At 36.3% G+C, this 14,992-nt stretch overlaps 1 protein-coding gene across 6 annotated transcripts in view; it reads right to left on the minus strand.

Annotated features, from left to right (window-relative positions):
• LOC110602955 (protein ROOT HAIR DEFECTIVE 3 homolog 2) overlaps positions 1-14,992 on the minus strand; it is a 66,451-nt gene extending 51,459 nt beyond the window's left edge. For 2 of the 6 annotated variants that reach the window (XM_021740575.2, XM_021740574.2), the window contains exons 1-2: positions 14,549-14,991; positions 1,546-1,616 (exon numbers count right to left, since the gene is read on the minus strand). In XM_021740575.2, coding sequence (XP_021596267.1) covers positions 1,546-1,616; positions 14,549-14,584 — 107 coding nt within the window. In that variant the 5' untranslated portion in view covers positions 14,585-14,991. Of the gene's footprint in view, positions 1-1,545; positions 1,617-4,932; positions 5,036-5,158; positions 5,226-12,845; positions 13,088-13,699; positions 13,793-14,548 lie in introns of those variants that run through there. The other 4 variants (XM_043951812.1, XM_021740570.2, XM_021740572.2 and 1 more) reach the window with 4 other exon arrangements.

A 14,992-nucleotide genomic window follows, 5' to 3' on the forward strand; every position in this document is an offset into this window, starting at 1 on the left:
AAAGACAATAATGTAGTGGATAGTACTTATGAAAGTGAATCGTACATTGCTAATGAGTATAAGCTCTTTAAGAAATCAATCGATGGTTAGTTTCAAAGGCTCAATAGGGCTCTTGAGAGGATGACTAAAGCTATGGAGAGTTTGAAAGTCTCACAGGCTTTCACTTCTACAAGAATACCTCAAAGAACTCATAATGTCAATAGGCCTCAAGTTCGAAATGAAGAGTTAATGCACCAGAGATTCATCCCTTCACACTATTATAGGGATATGAACACCAGGTTGGCAAGACTAGTGCAAGGAAAGAAAAGGAGAAAGAAAAGGAGAAAGAAAAGGAGAAAGAAAAGTAGAAAGAAGAGGCTAAAGTTCTAATCTCAACTTCCATAGAGATTGAAATTGAAGAGAGAGTTATAATGCATGACGAAAGTTTCATGCTATTTCCACCTATTCAAGAGGTCTTTGAAGAAGCATTGGTTTCTGACGCTTCCCTTTCTGACATGAATACAAGCAAGATTCAAGGACGAATATTTTCTAAAGGAGGGAATGATACAGATTTAATAGGGTAAATTTCCAATAATGGTGTGGCACAATCTTATATCATTCAAATGGGTCTAAAAGGAGTTCAAAATCATATTTATATGATCTAAATACACTTGCAATCATAGGCTTAGGAAGTCTGATCAAGTCTATGGACTAAAGCTACACAAAGAAAAGCCTAAACTAAAGATTAAGAAATGCTTTTGTAAAGATTCAGCTTTGTCATGATGGGATTGCTATATTTTATTATTTAAACACTTGCTTCATTTTGGTTTTATTTAGACTTATATTCTAGTCATGTTTTATCTTTTAAGTTTTAGAGTTTTGAGTCATGTTTTGGACTTATGATTTAATACTTATGAGTTTGATGTGTTATTTTAGTATTTAATTGGGCTTAGACCTCGTGTGTGGTTCGGTCAAGCTTAAGAAGAATTTCTTAGGGTTATTTCTTCTTCATGCCTTTAGCGTGTGTTACTTTGAGTAAGAATGAAGATTTACTTTCATCAATTGCATCAAGAACCTTGGCTAACTTATCAACTATTCATTGTGTCGTTTATCGAATTCTCATCTAAATCCTTTGATCATTGGTGTTTCAGTTTCTCTAAGTATGGGTGCCATAGGAGGTAGATTTATCAATCTTGATTGGAAATTACAATAATTTGAAGTGAAAAATGCATTTATTCATGAAGACTTTGAGGAGGAAGTGTATATGAAAATCCTCATGGATTTGCTAATGAAAAAACACAATGAAAAGTGTGCAGTTAAAAAAGGCTTTGTATGGGTTGAAGCAGTCACCCAAGAGTTTGGTTTGATCGATTCAGCATAACTATAATTTCTTTTGGCTATCAACGAGCAACGCTAATCATACTCTATTTATCAAACATCACAAGGGTAAAATTACTACTCCGAGAGGCACAAGATTATCCTTAGCTACACGCAGCAGTGGGCATCCCCTCAAGTTTACAATGTAAGAACAGCATCCAAGTTATTATGCTAACAAACAAAACTCACATGTTTATGAGAACAATGTCAGCAATTGCCAAAGCAAAGAGGGCACTTTGTTTCTCAAATGCAGTGTCATCCTGAAAACAGCAATCATCCCAAATTATTCCTGTCAGAATTTCCCTTGAAACTGAAATACAGAGACTGAAATTCTTATTCAAAACTCATCTCTGTCTCTCTCTCTCTCTCTCATAGACAGCCATACACCACCCACTTATAAAACCATTTGATTATCACATAACATCAAACATTAAAAGTAAAGTAATGTTGAAATTTCATTTAAGGTAAAGCTTAATATAAACACATATGGAGAATATTTAAGCCCTTTGACACATAATTGAAAAAAAAAAATGAAGCTCAAGAACTAGATTGTAAAATTTTGAGAAGTCCAGACACCTCTAGTATATTTACGAAAAGCTAAATAATCTTTGTGTGTGTATATATATATCACTAGCTATATACAAAGCAAGACAAAATTATCTTTCATCTCTTTACTTTCTATAGTTATTTTCTCACAAAAACTCGCTAACCAAAAAGACACACAAACACAAACATATACCCCAAAAAACAAACGAAAAAAGAAAAAAAAAAAAAAAAGGAAACTCTCACCTAGAAAGATAATGGTTCCCAATAAGGGTAAGCATTCAGTTAAGCAAATCAAGTCAAAGAGAATTTGGGAAAATTGATCTATAAGTTCTAAATAAAAATAAAATTATAATTATAGTATTAAAAATATAATTAAAGATTATACAGTATTAATTAAAAAAATTATCAATGATTCGCATTATTACAAGCATTATAATACATATTACTTGACAAAAATTTAGTTATTTCAATCATTTTGGTTACGATTTTTAAGGTAACTAAATAGATAATCAAGTGCAGAAGTTATGTAGAAACTATGAACCAAATCAAACTAAAAATTGAATCTCCTCTTATAGAAACATCCAAAGTTCATCAATTTGTTTGAGATATTTGTTATAACTTAATAATGCACACCTCCGTTCCCATTATGGTGTAGATTGGTGTTGACACAACACAATCTATTTTGCTGACTTACAATGAAGAATATTTCTGCACTTGCACTATAAGCCAACATGCATAACAACAAAACCCGACATACTTCATTACATCAAACCACAACTTCCACTATAATAACAAAGTTGGCACAAAGCCACATGTTGCCTCCCAAGATTTTCATTTTGTGCTATCCGAAACCAATTTTCCTTCTCTCCCTCCCTTTAAAATTTGCAACCCCCAATCTCAATAGTTCTTAAAATTATGGAACTGGGAATCACGTTACAAGATCATACTAAATCAGTCTGAAACAAAATGAATTGACCACCTATTTCGTAAATATTTTTAAACTATTAGCAAAATAACAAACATCAATAATAAAGCAATGATTGAACTAAATATCATCCCACTCCTGCATATCTAGTCAATTTATAACAAAAATGTTAAAGAAAGCTTATTACAAAAGTTCATATAAAAATTACTCCCTCTATTCTCTTGATAGAAACTTTCCATTTAGGGTTTTTCATTTAAATAGAGAAATTTACTTGATATGAAAATTTTGGAAAGTGTAAAATGATTAAAAGTTTGAAATGTCCCTAAACTAGCATTGTTAATTTCTTTAACCAAGTTGGATATACAAGATAGTGGGGAATAGCATGTGGGTTAGGCATTTGTTCATACAATTAAGTTATATTGGAGAACTGAAAGTGTAGTAGTGTACGCATTTAGAAATTATGAGGACAACAAAATAGCTTTATAGTCATACTCTGCTTATTTAAAACATTCAATATGGCTACAAAATTAAAAAATCGTGCTCACTTCTTTTGTTGTAGTTGGTGCCAATATTTGTACCTTGTCATTGAGAAAAAAGTGTTAGCATTATTTTAAATTTGAATTACCAATATATGCACAACTTCTTTTCAATAGAAAATGTAATTCGCAACTTTGTCATAACTGCACAGATAAAGAACCTTGTTGCATCTTCGATAAAAGCATGGTACAGCCTAAACTCTTCACTATGTTTTTCTTTTAGTTTCCTGTGTTTCTAATTTCTGAACCTCCACTTTGGGATTGATTAAGCTCCAAATCCCCAACATCAGCTTTTCGTTCAAAAAGTACAGAGTTCAAATCAAATGATCATGTTTTCAGAAACTGTGCCAAATTGGTTGGAATTTCATTAAGGTGAATTAGAAAAGGTTGATTATTTGTGATGGGGATACTGGTTCTTCCATGTTTTCTCTATTTTATGTTTTGTAGGTAATGAAAATTGCCATTGAACATTTGATATAAATATATATGTGGGCATATTGAAGGATTTGAGGAGATTGGTTATTAAATTGCAAAATTTAGGCTCCATACTTTTAAATTTTTATTTTGGGCACATTTTGTTTAAAACCCGCAAATAATAAAATCTGCTCCAATTTTGAATTTTTATGGCGCAAATTTTGGCATAATCAATGCATGATCTGTTTCATTCCCTCGCAATTTTACTCAATAAATGTGTCTAGATTACTAATGTTGTATGAGTTGGCTATCCTTATTTATTTCACTCATTAAATACTGATTAAGGGTAAATTAGGCATAAATTAGAGAATATATATAAGTTAACTGTCATCTTAATACAGGCAAAATTCTATTCTCTATATAAAGAGAACAGAGGGAATATACTTTTATATGAATGGATTATAATTTTAAGTTATTGAAAAGTAGATATACAGGTTTAAATAGATTAAATTGAAAATTATAAAATATAATTTCACATAATGATTGTATTAAGAACTTTTACATGAATTATTTTGTTTAGATATAGAATGAAAGTTATAATCTACACTAAAATTGAAGTGGAAGCCTCTATCATTAGGTTTGAGAAATAAAAAGCCTACCATGTCAAGTCTACTGAATTTAAGTTAAAGAAAACAAAAAATGTTTTCCCTCTTTCTTGACTCCTCTTTTTATCATCCTCTACTTCCTCAATTTATGTTCTGACAGTTGAAAAAAAAAAGGCAAAAAAAATATGAAAATTCAACCATCATAGATTGCCACTGTTCATGTAGAGAGGTGAGATATGATTTTGTCTTACTTGTTATTCGGTTAGTGGGAAAGAGGAAGTAGGGAAAAAAGAGAGAAAGAAAAGGACAAACTAATTAATAGTACTCATTTCAATAAACTAATTAATTTTGAAAGATTTATTAAAATAATAAAATACATAAAAAGGATTAATAAACAATACTATTATACTATGCTATTTACATTTAAGGTTCCAATTGCACATTTGGCATAAGAATGAAGGCCTCCAACTGCATTTTGCCAACAGAGAAAAAAAAAAAAAAAAAGCGCTAAAGTTAAATGAACCACAATCAACAAGGAAAAGAATAATACCTCACCCCTTTCCCTCCCATCAGTTCCTTCCAAATCCATTGCAATTGTGAAAGGCTCAATGCCAACACATCTCGCAATCCAAATTCCCTTGGTTGTTTGACTCCTAAAACAAATGTAGATTGTCTTCCATGTCATGGTGGCAAATAAAATGACATTAAAAAACAACTGGGAAAAAAATAGCTTTTTCTTCCAAAACTAAAGACTTGAAATACTAAGAACAGACTACCTTCCCCTGTATGCATCCATCTCTCTGAAATTGGTATGAAAAAGATGATTCAATAGGGTGCTCTTACCTGTTCATGAAACAGGGAAAATGAAAAAGGATATGGGAATTGAAAACCGAAAATAATTTTACTCAATTCATGCAACTACATCACATATACGGTCACGTGTTGTAGAAGAAAGTATAGAAAGTAGTGTGAATAAGTGTGAGTAATAAGTGTGGAAAAGTCAACAAAGTTGGCTACTGTTTTTGGAAGAACACTTAAGAATCAGTTAGGCAGTTACAACTACTCTAACAGGCAAGGAAGAAAGAATAAAAGGATTAGCTTGTATTTTGTATCTTATCTTTCAAGATTCATACAAGTCTCTTCTCCCTAATTTCTCTCTCTTTCTTCTCTCTAATTCTCTTCTCTTCTTGTTGAGATCCAGGACATCTTGCCAAATACATGCTTGATTTGCTATTGTAATTAGGAAGATTAGCTGCTGTAAATAGGAGGATTATTAGCCTAGAGTCTGTAAATATTCCTATTTTGTATATCTTCCTATTTTGTGATTTCTGTAAATTCCCAATCAGCTTGAAGGAATAATCAAGCTTCACTTTTACAAAACCTCTCTTTCTTCCTTATTTTCTCATGGTATCAAAGCCTAGTTACAAGGTCAAAGAGGAAAAGGCTAGATTAATCAGTTGCCTCTGGCAACCTGTTCCCTTGAAGATCAGCTGGAAATCTCCAAGCACCTCTTCTCTTTCCGGTAATGATCTCCACGCACCGGCACCATCTATGTACCATCTATGTTTGACATTGTTCATATACAGTCCAAGTCGTGTCAATTCAACTTTGGATTTTCAATATTTTCTTACTTTTATTAATGATTATTCCCATTGCACTTGGGTATTTTTAATGAAGCATCAATTTGAAATGTTCTCCATATTTCAAAGTTTGTGAACTGAAATTTGTAATCAATTTGGTGTTTTGATTAAAACTTTGCACAATGACAATGCAAAAGATACCTTTGCAACTTTCATATCTTCTCAAGGGATAACTCATCAGACTTTTTGTTCTTATACTCCTCAACAAAATGGAATTTCTAGACACAAAAATCAACATCTCATTGAAACTGCTCGTACCTTACCTCTGCACCACCATGTTCTACTTTGTTTTTAAGGGGATGTTGTACTCACTTCTTGTTATCTCATTAACTGAATGCCTTCTTCTATGTTGCAATATCAAAGTCATCATTCAATTCTTTTTCCAGATGAAAATCCACATCACCTAGGCTTGTGCTTGGTTGTATTTGTTTGGTTTATAATCACACTCCTCGTCAAGATAAACTTCAACCTAAATCTGTTAAGTGTCTTTTTTAGATACTTTATCTTCAACTAACACTCCCGTTTTCAAAAGGGTTACAAATACTATGACCTAACTACAAATAAATATTTTATCTAAGCAGATGTAATTTTCTTTGAAATATCTCCGATGTAACTTTTTTTGAAACATCTCCCTACTCCAAAAACAATACCAATACACATCTTATTCCTGAATCTCTCCCTATCCTATTGTTCCACCTTCATTACAAGTCTACTCCCACAAGTTAGCCCACCTCCACTACAAGTCTACTCCCACCCCTTTCCTACTGCTGAGATTCTTTCTGTAAATAGCCTAGATTTCTAGTGATAATTAGGGATATGGTTATGTGATATGATTGGGATATGATTAGGTTATAATTAGGGAATTAATTTATTTTCTTATCTAGTATGTACTCTTGTAAGTAGTATATATACCCCAATTGGCTTGAGGGAAATAATCAAGTATTGTCTATCAAAGTTTCTGCTTTCTTCTTCTTTTCATCATCGGTTTCATGGTATCAGATCCGAGAAACTTGGCTCAATGAGTGGCAGATCTGCCACCTTGCTTTGGAGACTCTCTAGAAATTAGTTGGTCTCACCACCTAGCCCATCCTCCTCGCCCGCTTCCAATCGGCTTCCCGGTGATGCACCGCCGCCAGAACCAATCCCATGCGCCTCCACGCGCCGCTCAAAGTAGTCCGTCTCCAGTACACGCTCCAGCTTGTGAACCGTCCTCCGGCAACCATTTCACATCGGCGACTCTTCCTCCAGCATCGCCTGGCGCCAACGACTCCAGCCCAATAGGTCTGGTCACCTGCCCAGCCCATCTTCACACGCCCCTTGTGAACAGTAGGGTCAGATTTTCTGTTCACAGGCACAGATCTTCCTTGTTTGGCATATTCAAGTCTCTATTCAGTCCCTTGTTGTTCCAGAATCTCTCTCATATCTGAGAAGCAGAACACCCTCAATACAGAAGATGTGTCAGCTAGGCTCTTACGCATTTCCCTTAGTAAGAGTGACGTTACAGATATGGAATCCTCAGTTTTGGCTGTGTAGCAAGGGAATCAAGGACAAGAAGGAAATCGCAAAAGTAAAGGAAAGAAGTTTCATTACTCCTATTGTGATAAGAAAGGTCACACACGGAATGCATGTTGGGCATTGCGTAGCCGACCACCACGGCCCAATCAACCCGATAATACTGGCAAGTCAGCAGCTCATCTTGGCCCTGCTTCCACAACCTACCAATAAATATCAAGAACTAGTATTGTACCAGCAGTCGGCTCAATCAACCAACCACCACTGCTTTGACCTTGGTTTCACCCAGTAGAAATTGATGTAGGTTAGAGGAGAACCACCATAAATAGCCTCAAATGGTGTCATACCAACAGCTGAATGATAATTAGTATTGTACCAAAATTCTGCCCAACAAAGCCACTTGTTCCATTGTTTTGGTTGTTCCAAAGTGAAGCATCGAACGTAGGTTTCAAGCCCCCTGTTTAGAACTTCCATCTGGCCATCAGTCTATGAGTGGTAAGCATCCCAGTGGTAAGCGATACTCATCTTCAGTTTGGTACCATGTATTCGGAAAAGTTCAGACCAAAAATTACTCAGAAAAATAGTCACGGTCACTGACAATTGTTTTAGGCATACCACGAAGCCAGACAATCCCCTCTACAAACTTTCAGCCACTGTTTTGGCAAAATATGGGTGTCTTAGTGCAATGAAATGACCATGCTTTGACAAACAATCCACTATTACCAGCATAGTGTCCGCTCCATGAGAATGAGGTAATCTAGTAATGAAATCCAATGAAATGTCCTCCCATATTCTGGTAGGAATTGGCAAGGGTTGTAGGAGACCCCAAGAGAAGAAGCTTCATATTTATGCTTTTAACATACTAAGCATTCAAAGACATATTCCTTTACTTTCTTCGTCATCCCTAGCCAGTAGATATTGGAAGCTAAACATTTGTAGGTTCTGAAAGCACCAGAATAGCCACCCACTGTGATAGAGTGAAATTCTGCCAGTAATTTTGGAATACATGAAGATGATGCTGGTATGACAATGCAGCCTTTATAGAATAATTGATCTATACAAGAGTATATGGACCAGCACTACTTGGGTGAAATTTTACCTTTTGAATAATCTATTGCTAATGTGAATCAGCTGCGATCTCTACTGCAATAGTATCCCAATCCACCCACTGAGAGCAACTTAAGCTTTGCAATTCCCCTTCCTCTTCCTATCGGGACAGAGCATCAACTACAGAATTTGTTTTTCTAGATATGTAGATGTTGAATCCCACATCAGTTGTGGAAAGGGGTAATGTGCCCCTTATATGGGCCATAGGCACTCCTTCCTCTTGAGCTAGCTTTTGGGGAGAGTTAGGCCCGGCCCAAATTTAACAGTAGACAATTTGAAAATCATACTCCAGCTAAGCAGGAGTGTTAATTTGTTGTTCTAAGAGGTGTCTTAGACTCTTTTGATCTGTGTGCACCAAAAATTTTCTACCCCACAGATATGGTCACCAATGCCTGACTGCTAACACTAAGGCCATCATTTCTCATCCATATGTTGATCGGATCAGATTTTTAGCTGACCACGCCTTGCTAAAATAAGCAATTGGTCATTGCTCTTGCATAAGAACTGTGCCCAATCCAACTCCAGATGCAACACACTCTACTATGAATATTTTGGTGAAATATGGTGTAGCCAAAACAAGTGTTGTAATCAATGCTTGCTTAAGCTTGCAGAAGGCATTTTGGGCTATCTCTGTCTATTTTAGATGACCCTGACATTCCTTTTTGAGCAATTGAGTCAAAGGTTGAGCTCTGCTGCCATACCCCTTAATAAACCAATGATAATAGCCGGTCAGACCAAGAAACCCACGGACTGCTTTTATCGACTTGGGAGTTGGCCAATTGAGAACACTTGATATTTTTGTTGGACCCATAGCAACACCATGTTGTGAAATGATATAGCCTAAATATTCGAACATCACCCTACCAAAAGTGCTTTTCTTCTTGTTAACCCAGAACTGATGATCAGCAAGCAACTTTAGAACTATTTGCAAGTGGGACACATGATCAAACCATGTGTTACTGTAGACCAGTATATCAAAAAATACCAAAATAAATTTCCATAGATAAGGTATAAATAGATCATTCATGGTGGCTTGGAATGTTGCTGAAGCATTAAACAACCCAAACGGCATGACAAGAAATTCATAGTGATCCGAATGTGTGCGAAAAGCCATTTTGGGGACATCTGATTCCTTCACCCTAATTTGATGATAGCCCAATTTCATATCCAGCTTAGAAAAATATCAACCTCCATGTAACTCGTCTAGCATTTCAGCGATTACTAGAATGGAGTATTTATGAGGAACTGTGGCTCGATTGAGTGCCCTGTAATCAATGCAAAATCGCCAACTTCCATCTTTCTTCCCTACTTACAGAACAGGGCTGGAAAGAGGACTTGAACTAGGACGAATGATTCCAGCAGCTAACATTTCTTCGATCAGCTTCTCAATCTCATCTTTTTGATAGTGACCATAGCGATATGGTTTCACATTCATTGCTGAAGTTCCTGCTGCTAAGGTGATAGAGTGATCAATGGTACATTTGGGAGGTAAGGAAGTCACGTCATCAAACAATTATGTGTATGGTTGCAGTAGAGAAGACAATAGTTGTTGTTGGCCCACTGTAATGTTATCCTCAAGAATAGGGGCAGTTGGTAATGTAGAGACTTCCCACAGAACTAATGAATAATCAACATCATTTATTTTAGATAACTTAGATACTACGTTTACCTCCATGGTGCAAGATGGCAATCCTATCAGAGTGACCGGATGTTCTTTTAGTTGGAATGTCATCCTCATTTTAGCCCAATTAAACTGCATATCACCTAATGTGTCAACCAATTTCCACCCCTAGAACAATTTCCACCCCTCCCAAAGGAAACACAAAGCAATCAACTGTAATATCAACACTACCCAATCTGAGAGGAAGCTGTCGGCACACGCCAAAAGTAGAAACCTGATGACCATCACCCAATTTTACCATAAAAATAGGTGTAGCTTCGACAAGTAGCTGCAACTGGGCGACCAAAGTTTCCAACACAAAGTTATGACTGGCCCCACTATCAATCATGATGGTAATAGAGCGATTGAAAAACTGCCCTAGAAGTTTCATCATCTTAGGAAAAGAAATGCCACCAACAGAGTAAAAAGGCAACTCTATATTTGAGAAATGTGCTTCATTTACCTGAAACAGAACCGGAGGGATTGAATCCATAATAGTAAAATCGAAATCACCCTCTGCTATGGATTCTTCATCATCACCGACAATAATCACTCTGAAAGATTTGTTAGGGCGTTCATGCATGGGATGAAATGGCTGCTTGCACTTGTAACATAGCCCTTTGGCGCGCATGTTAAAGAACTCTTGATGGGTATATTGGCGAGAACTGCAACTTCGATTGTGAATGGGTTGAGGTTTGTTGGACGGAGACACGATGGTTTAGAGAGATTTGAGGGCGTTCATGCATGGGATGAAATGGCTGCTTGCACTTGTAACATAGCCCTTTGGCGCGCATGTTAAAGAACTCTTGATGGGTATATTGGCGAGAACTGCAACTTCGATTGTGAATGGGTTGAGGTTTGTTGGACGGAGACACGATGGTTTAGAGAGATTTGAGGGATGTGTTGGGATTACGTCGGGAGGTTTAGGAGCCGGCAATTCGGCGTATTTTGGCTTAGAGATGGAGGCTGCTGTTGAGGCAAATGGGTTAGGGCTTTTTATGGTGGAAATGGCTTTAGCTTTAATGGGCGACCCAATCCCAAAGTTCCAACAAGGACCACTATCTAGGGGTGAGCATTCGGTCGGTTCGGTTCAAAACCGAACCAAACCGAATAAACCGAAAACCGAAATTTTAGTGTTTATGAAAACCGAACCGAATCGATTTTGGTCAGAAACCGAATCGAACCGAACCGGTCTGATTCGGTTCGATTCGGTTCGGTTTGATCGATTTCGATTTTTAATAATTTTTTTATTTTTTACACTTTATTTTTAATATTTTAAAATTTAATTAAAATATTTTAATCTTAATATGATTTAATTTCTCTATCTTATTGAAAAAATATTTTATTATCACTAATCGGTTCGGTTCGATTTTTTCGGTTTTTTTCTGATCAAAACCGAACCGAACCGAAATAACCAAAATTTCTGAAATTAAAAACCGAACCGAAATGTATAAAAAACTGAACCAAATTTTCAAATCAGTTCGATTCGGTCGGTTTTTTCGGTTTGAACCGAATACTGCTCACCCCTACCACTATCTCCAGTCAGCCGATTCATTTTGTGGGACTGCAGAAACGTTGTTTCCATCTCAATTTCATGGGCAATAGACATGATGCGAACCAAATCAACTGCTTCATGCGAGCAAATGCGCACTCAAATTTCATCGCGCAGTATGCTTAGAAATTATCCCAGATATTGCTGGTCAGATACCCCTGTCACCTGTGAAGCTAGAGTCACAAACGAATTACCCATAAACGGATTGTTCTTGTCTCCACAACATCACTGTAGGAGTTCATGGGACAGTTGTTGCCACAAAATTGATGGACTCCTCTGCCTTAGCCACCTAATCCAATGCAAGGCATGACCTTTCATGCAAACTACAGCAAGCTGGACCTTTATATCATCTCTAGTGTTATTAATAGAGAAATATTGCTCAGCCCTTGCAAGCCAGCCAATGGGATCAATCCCGTCAAAATTTGGAAGCTCCACTTTTTTTATGGCCATAGGAGTCAATCCATAATAATAGGAGTAGGAATAGTGGTATTATTGAAGCATGAGAGCTCGTGGGAAGGACGAATGGAAACCTCAGCCTCATCGGATGGTGCTTTACCGCGGAGCACGAAGGTTAGTAGTTGTTCCATCTTAGTGAAGCAGTAGTCTTGTTCAACCTGGAAGGAGGCCAGCTTTTGCTCATGTTCAAGCTTCATGGCAGCCAAAACTTCTTCAAGAGTATTGATGCTCCTCTCTACCTAATCTAAGCGATTATCGATTCCTAGTTCCATTCTAGTTTTGGGCATGGAGCGAGCAAAGAGGGCAGGTCCAAGGTCGGACCAATTTGGTAGAGTTTGGAACACAAATGGAAAAATAGGGATGAACAGGGGTGAAAATATTGAGCTGTATATTGAATATCAAAACATCTCTAATCTTAAATTGTCGCAAATACTCAGAAGACTGTAACTAAGGATCAGGAGGAAGAAAATACTCCCGTCTAGCAGTTGCTAACCCAGCAAAAAAAGCTGAAAACAAAGATAAGAAAACAAGCATACCCGGCACAATACTCATATTCTCTTTTTATAACCAACCGCTGACTCATTAAAAGGAATATTGCCTCATGATTGGTACTAGGGAATCTCCTGCAGTGCCCAATCTCCCCATCTGTCGTTTACTACAGCTGGGATATTCTAGACTCTTCCTGCTTCTCTCTCCAGCTCTGTTTCCTCCTTCCCTTTCAATCTCTTTCTATAATAAACTCTTAATGGCTGTTGGTCATGGCTCATGTTCAGCCCATTTGATCTGCTTCTATCAGAGTTTTAAACATTGATACATGTTCAGCCCATTTGATCTGCTTCTATCAGAGTTTTAAACATTGATACAATTATGGCAATAACAAAGTCAAGGTAATAAATAACTTAAAACCTGAATTGAAGCTGACACCTTACTCCAATTCTTTTCATAATTATCCCAAATAGTATAGTTACCACCCAAAATATTTGTACCCATAAATATTATGCCTATCCTGTTTCAATATTCTAGTACCAAGATCAAACTAAGATCAGTAATAACAAGTTGAGGCGATTAGACAAAAAAAATGCTTATTTTCCCGCTTTCCAGAAAATTCTAACTAGCAATGGAAAAAAAAGAATATGAAAATGAAAATGAAAAAGAAGAATGGAAATGAAGAACAAAAAGCTTTTTCCTCTTGAACTAAAAAGGATCAAAGATTTTACTCAGCTACCAGATGTCGCTGATAAATTACAGTTTTAACTCTTATAACATCATTGAGATTAAATAAAGACCCAAAATTGAATTTTTATGTAATCATAAAATGAAAAAGTGTCCAAAGTCCAAACTACAAATCTATGTGAACACCACCCTTATAGAAAATTGCTTATGAACACACCTTAATTGCCAAGGTCTGAACCTTAGTTGGAAATAGCTATTAAAACCCACTTCCCTCGACTGTTTCACTTGATTTCCTGGAGATGCCTTATGTCTAGTTTACAAAAAATAAAAATTAAAAAAATTAAATTAAACTAAAGGAATCAGCTAGTTTAACCAACAAGAAACACCTGATAATATAACCTTATACTAAAGCAGCTATGAAATATAGTTGAAAAGTTCTCAGTGTGACAAAAGCTTTGACCAATAGTATCACAACTTCAATCCAGTAGAAAGGGCATTTTTCACTAATTCAGTTGCGACAAGAAAACTACTGGCATCTTTTCTAAGAACTAACATAAACTCCTGCTTACAAGAGAGCTTAACGAAATAAAGACAATATTTCAATTTCAGGGAATCAATTTACTTTATTGCCATGCGAATAGAAAACAAATTTCAACTATAGTTAGCGAATACAATATACATGGCAAAAAATAATTAAACAGAAAAATACTTTCGAAAAGAAATCCATTTTGAAGTGAGATCCCATACACAACCAAAGCTGCCCTTTAAAACAAATACCTCAAACTTGAACAAGTTCAGTTCGAGTAAAGTCGGATAAAATGCAAAGGAACATCAAAAAAGGTGAGAAATTAAATTCGATGAACTCATAAGCCTAACTAATCTTTTTTTCTAAGTTTGAACAAGCTGATTTCTACTTAACCTTGACAGAAAAAAGAAAATAGAATTCAATATCAAATCAACTCGCATACCAGTAAACCAAGCGCTAAAACCAATCAAATCAACTTCCATAAATAACCACTAAACGAATCAAAAGCAGATAAAAGATAGATCAATAGAAGTATCTTACCACTACTTTGAGGACCCATGATTGCAACAACCGCATAGGAGAGACCACAATCACCGAGCTTAGACGTCCTAACGAAGTTGTCAAGACCTACCACATTGAAAACTCCGTTGCCATCAATCAGTTGGGTAGCGCAGCACTCTTCCGCCATCCTGACCTAAAACCTACCAGAGATAACCACCACTAGGCAAGTTGCTTTCTTTTGATGGTCTTTCTGATTCTCAGGCGCTGGACATTACCCAGCGGATCGGCCAAGTAGGAGAACAAGCAGAGAAAGTAGGAGAAGCGACGAGAGAAATTATCAAATTGAGCAGAGATGAAGCAACGAGAATTAGCAGATACTTCTGTCTGCTTCAAAATTGGTCCAAATGAGTAGATAGAAGAATCTCGTTTTGCGTGATTTGTTTGTATACATTTTGTTTGTGGAATTATTCGGGATTCATATAT

This window comes from Manihot esculenta, chromosome 16, assembly GCF_001659605.2.
Source record: "Manihot esculenta cultivar AM560-2 chromosome 16, M.esculenta_v8, whole genome shotgun sequence".
NCBI lineage: Eukaryota > Viridiplantae > Streptophyta > Magnoliopsida > Malpighiales > Euphorbiaceae > Manihot > Manihot esculenta.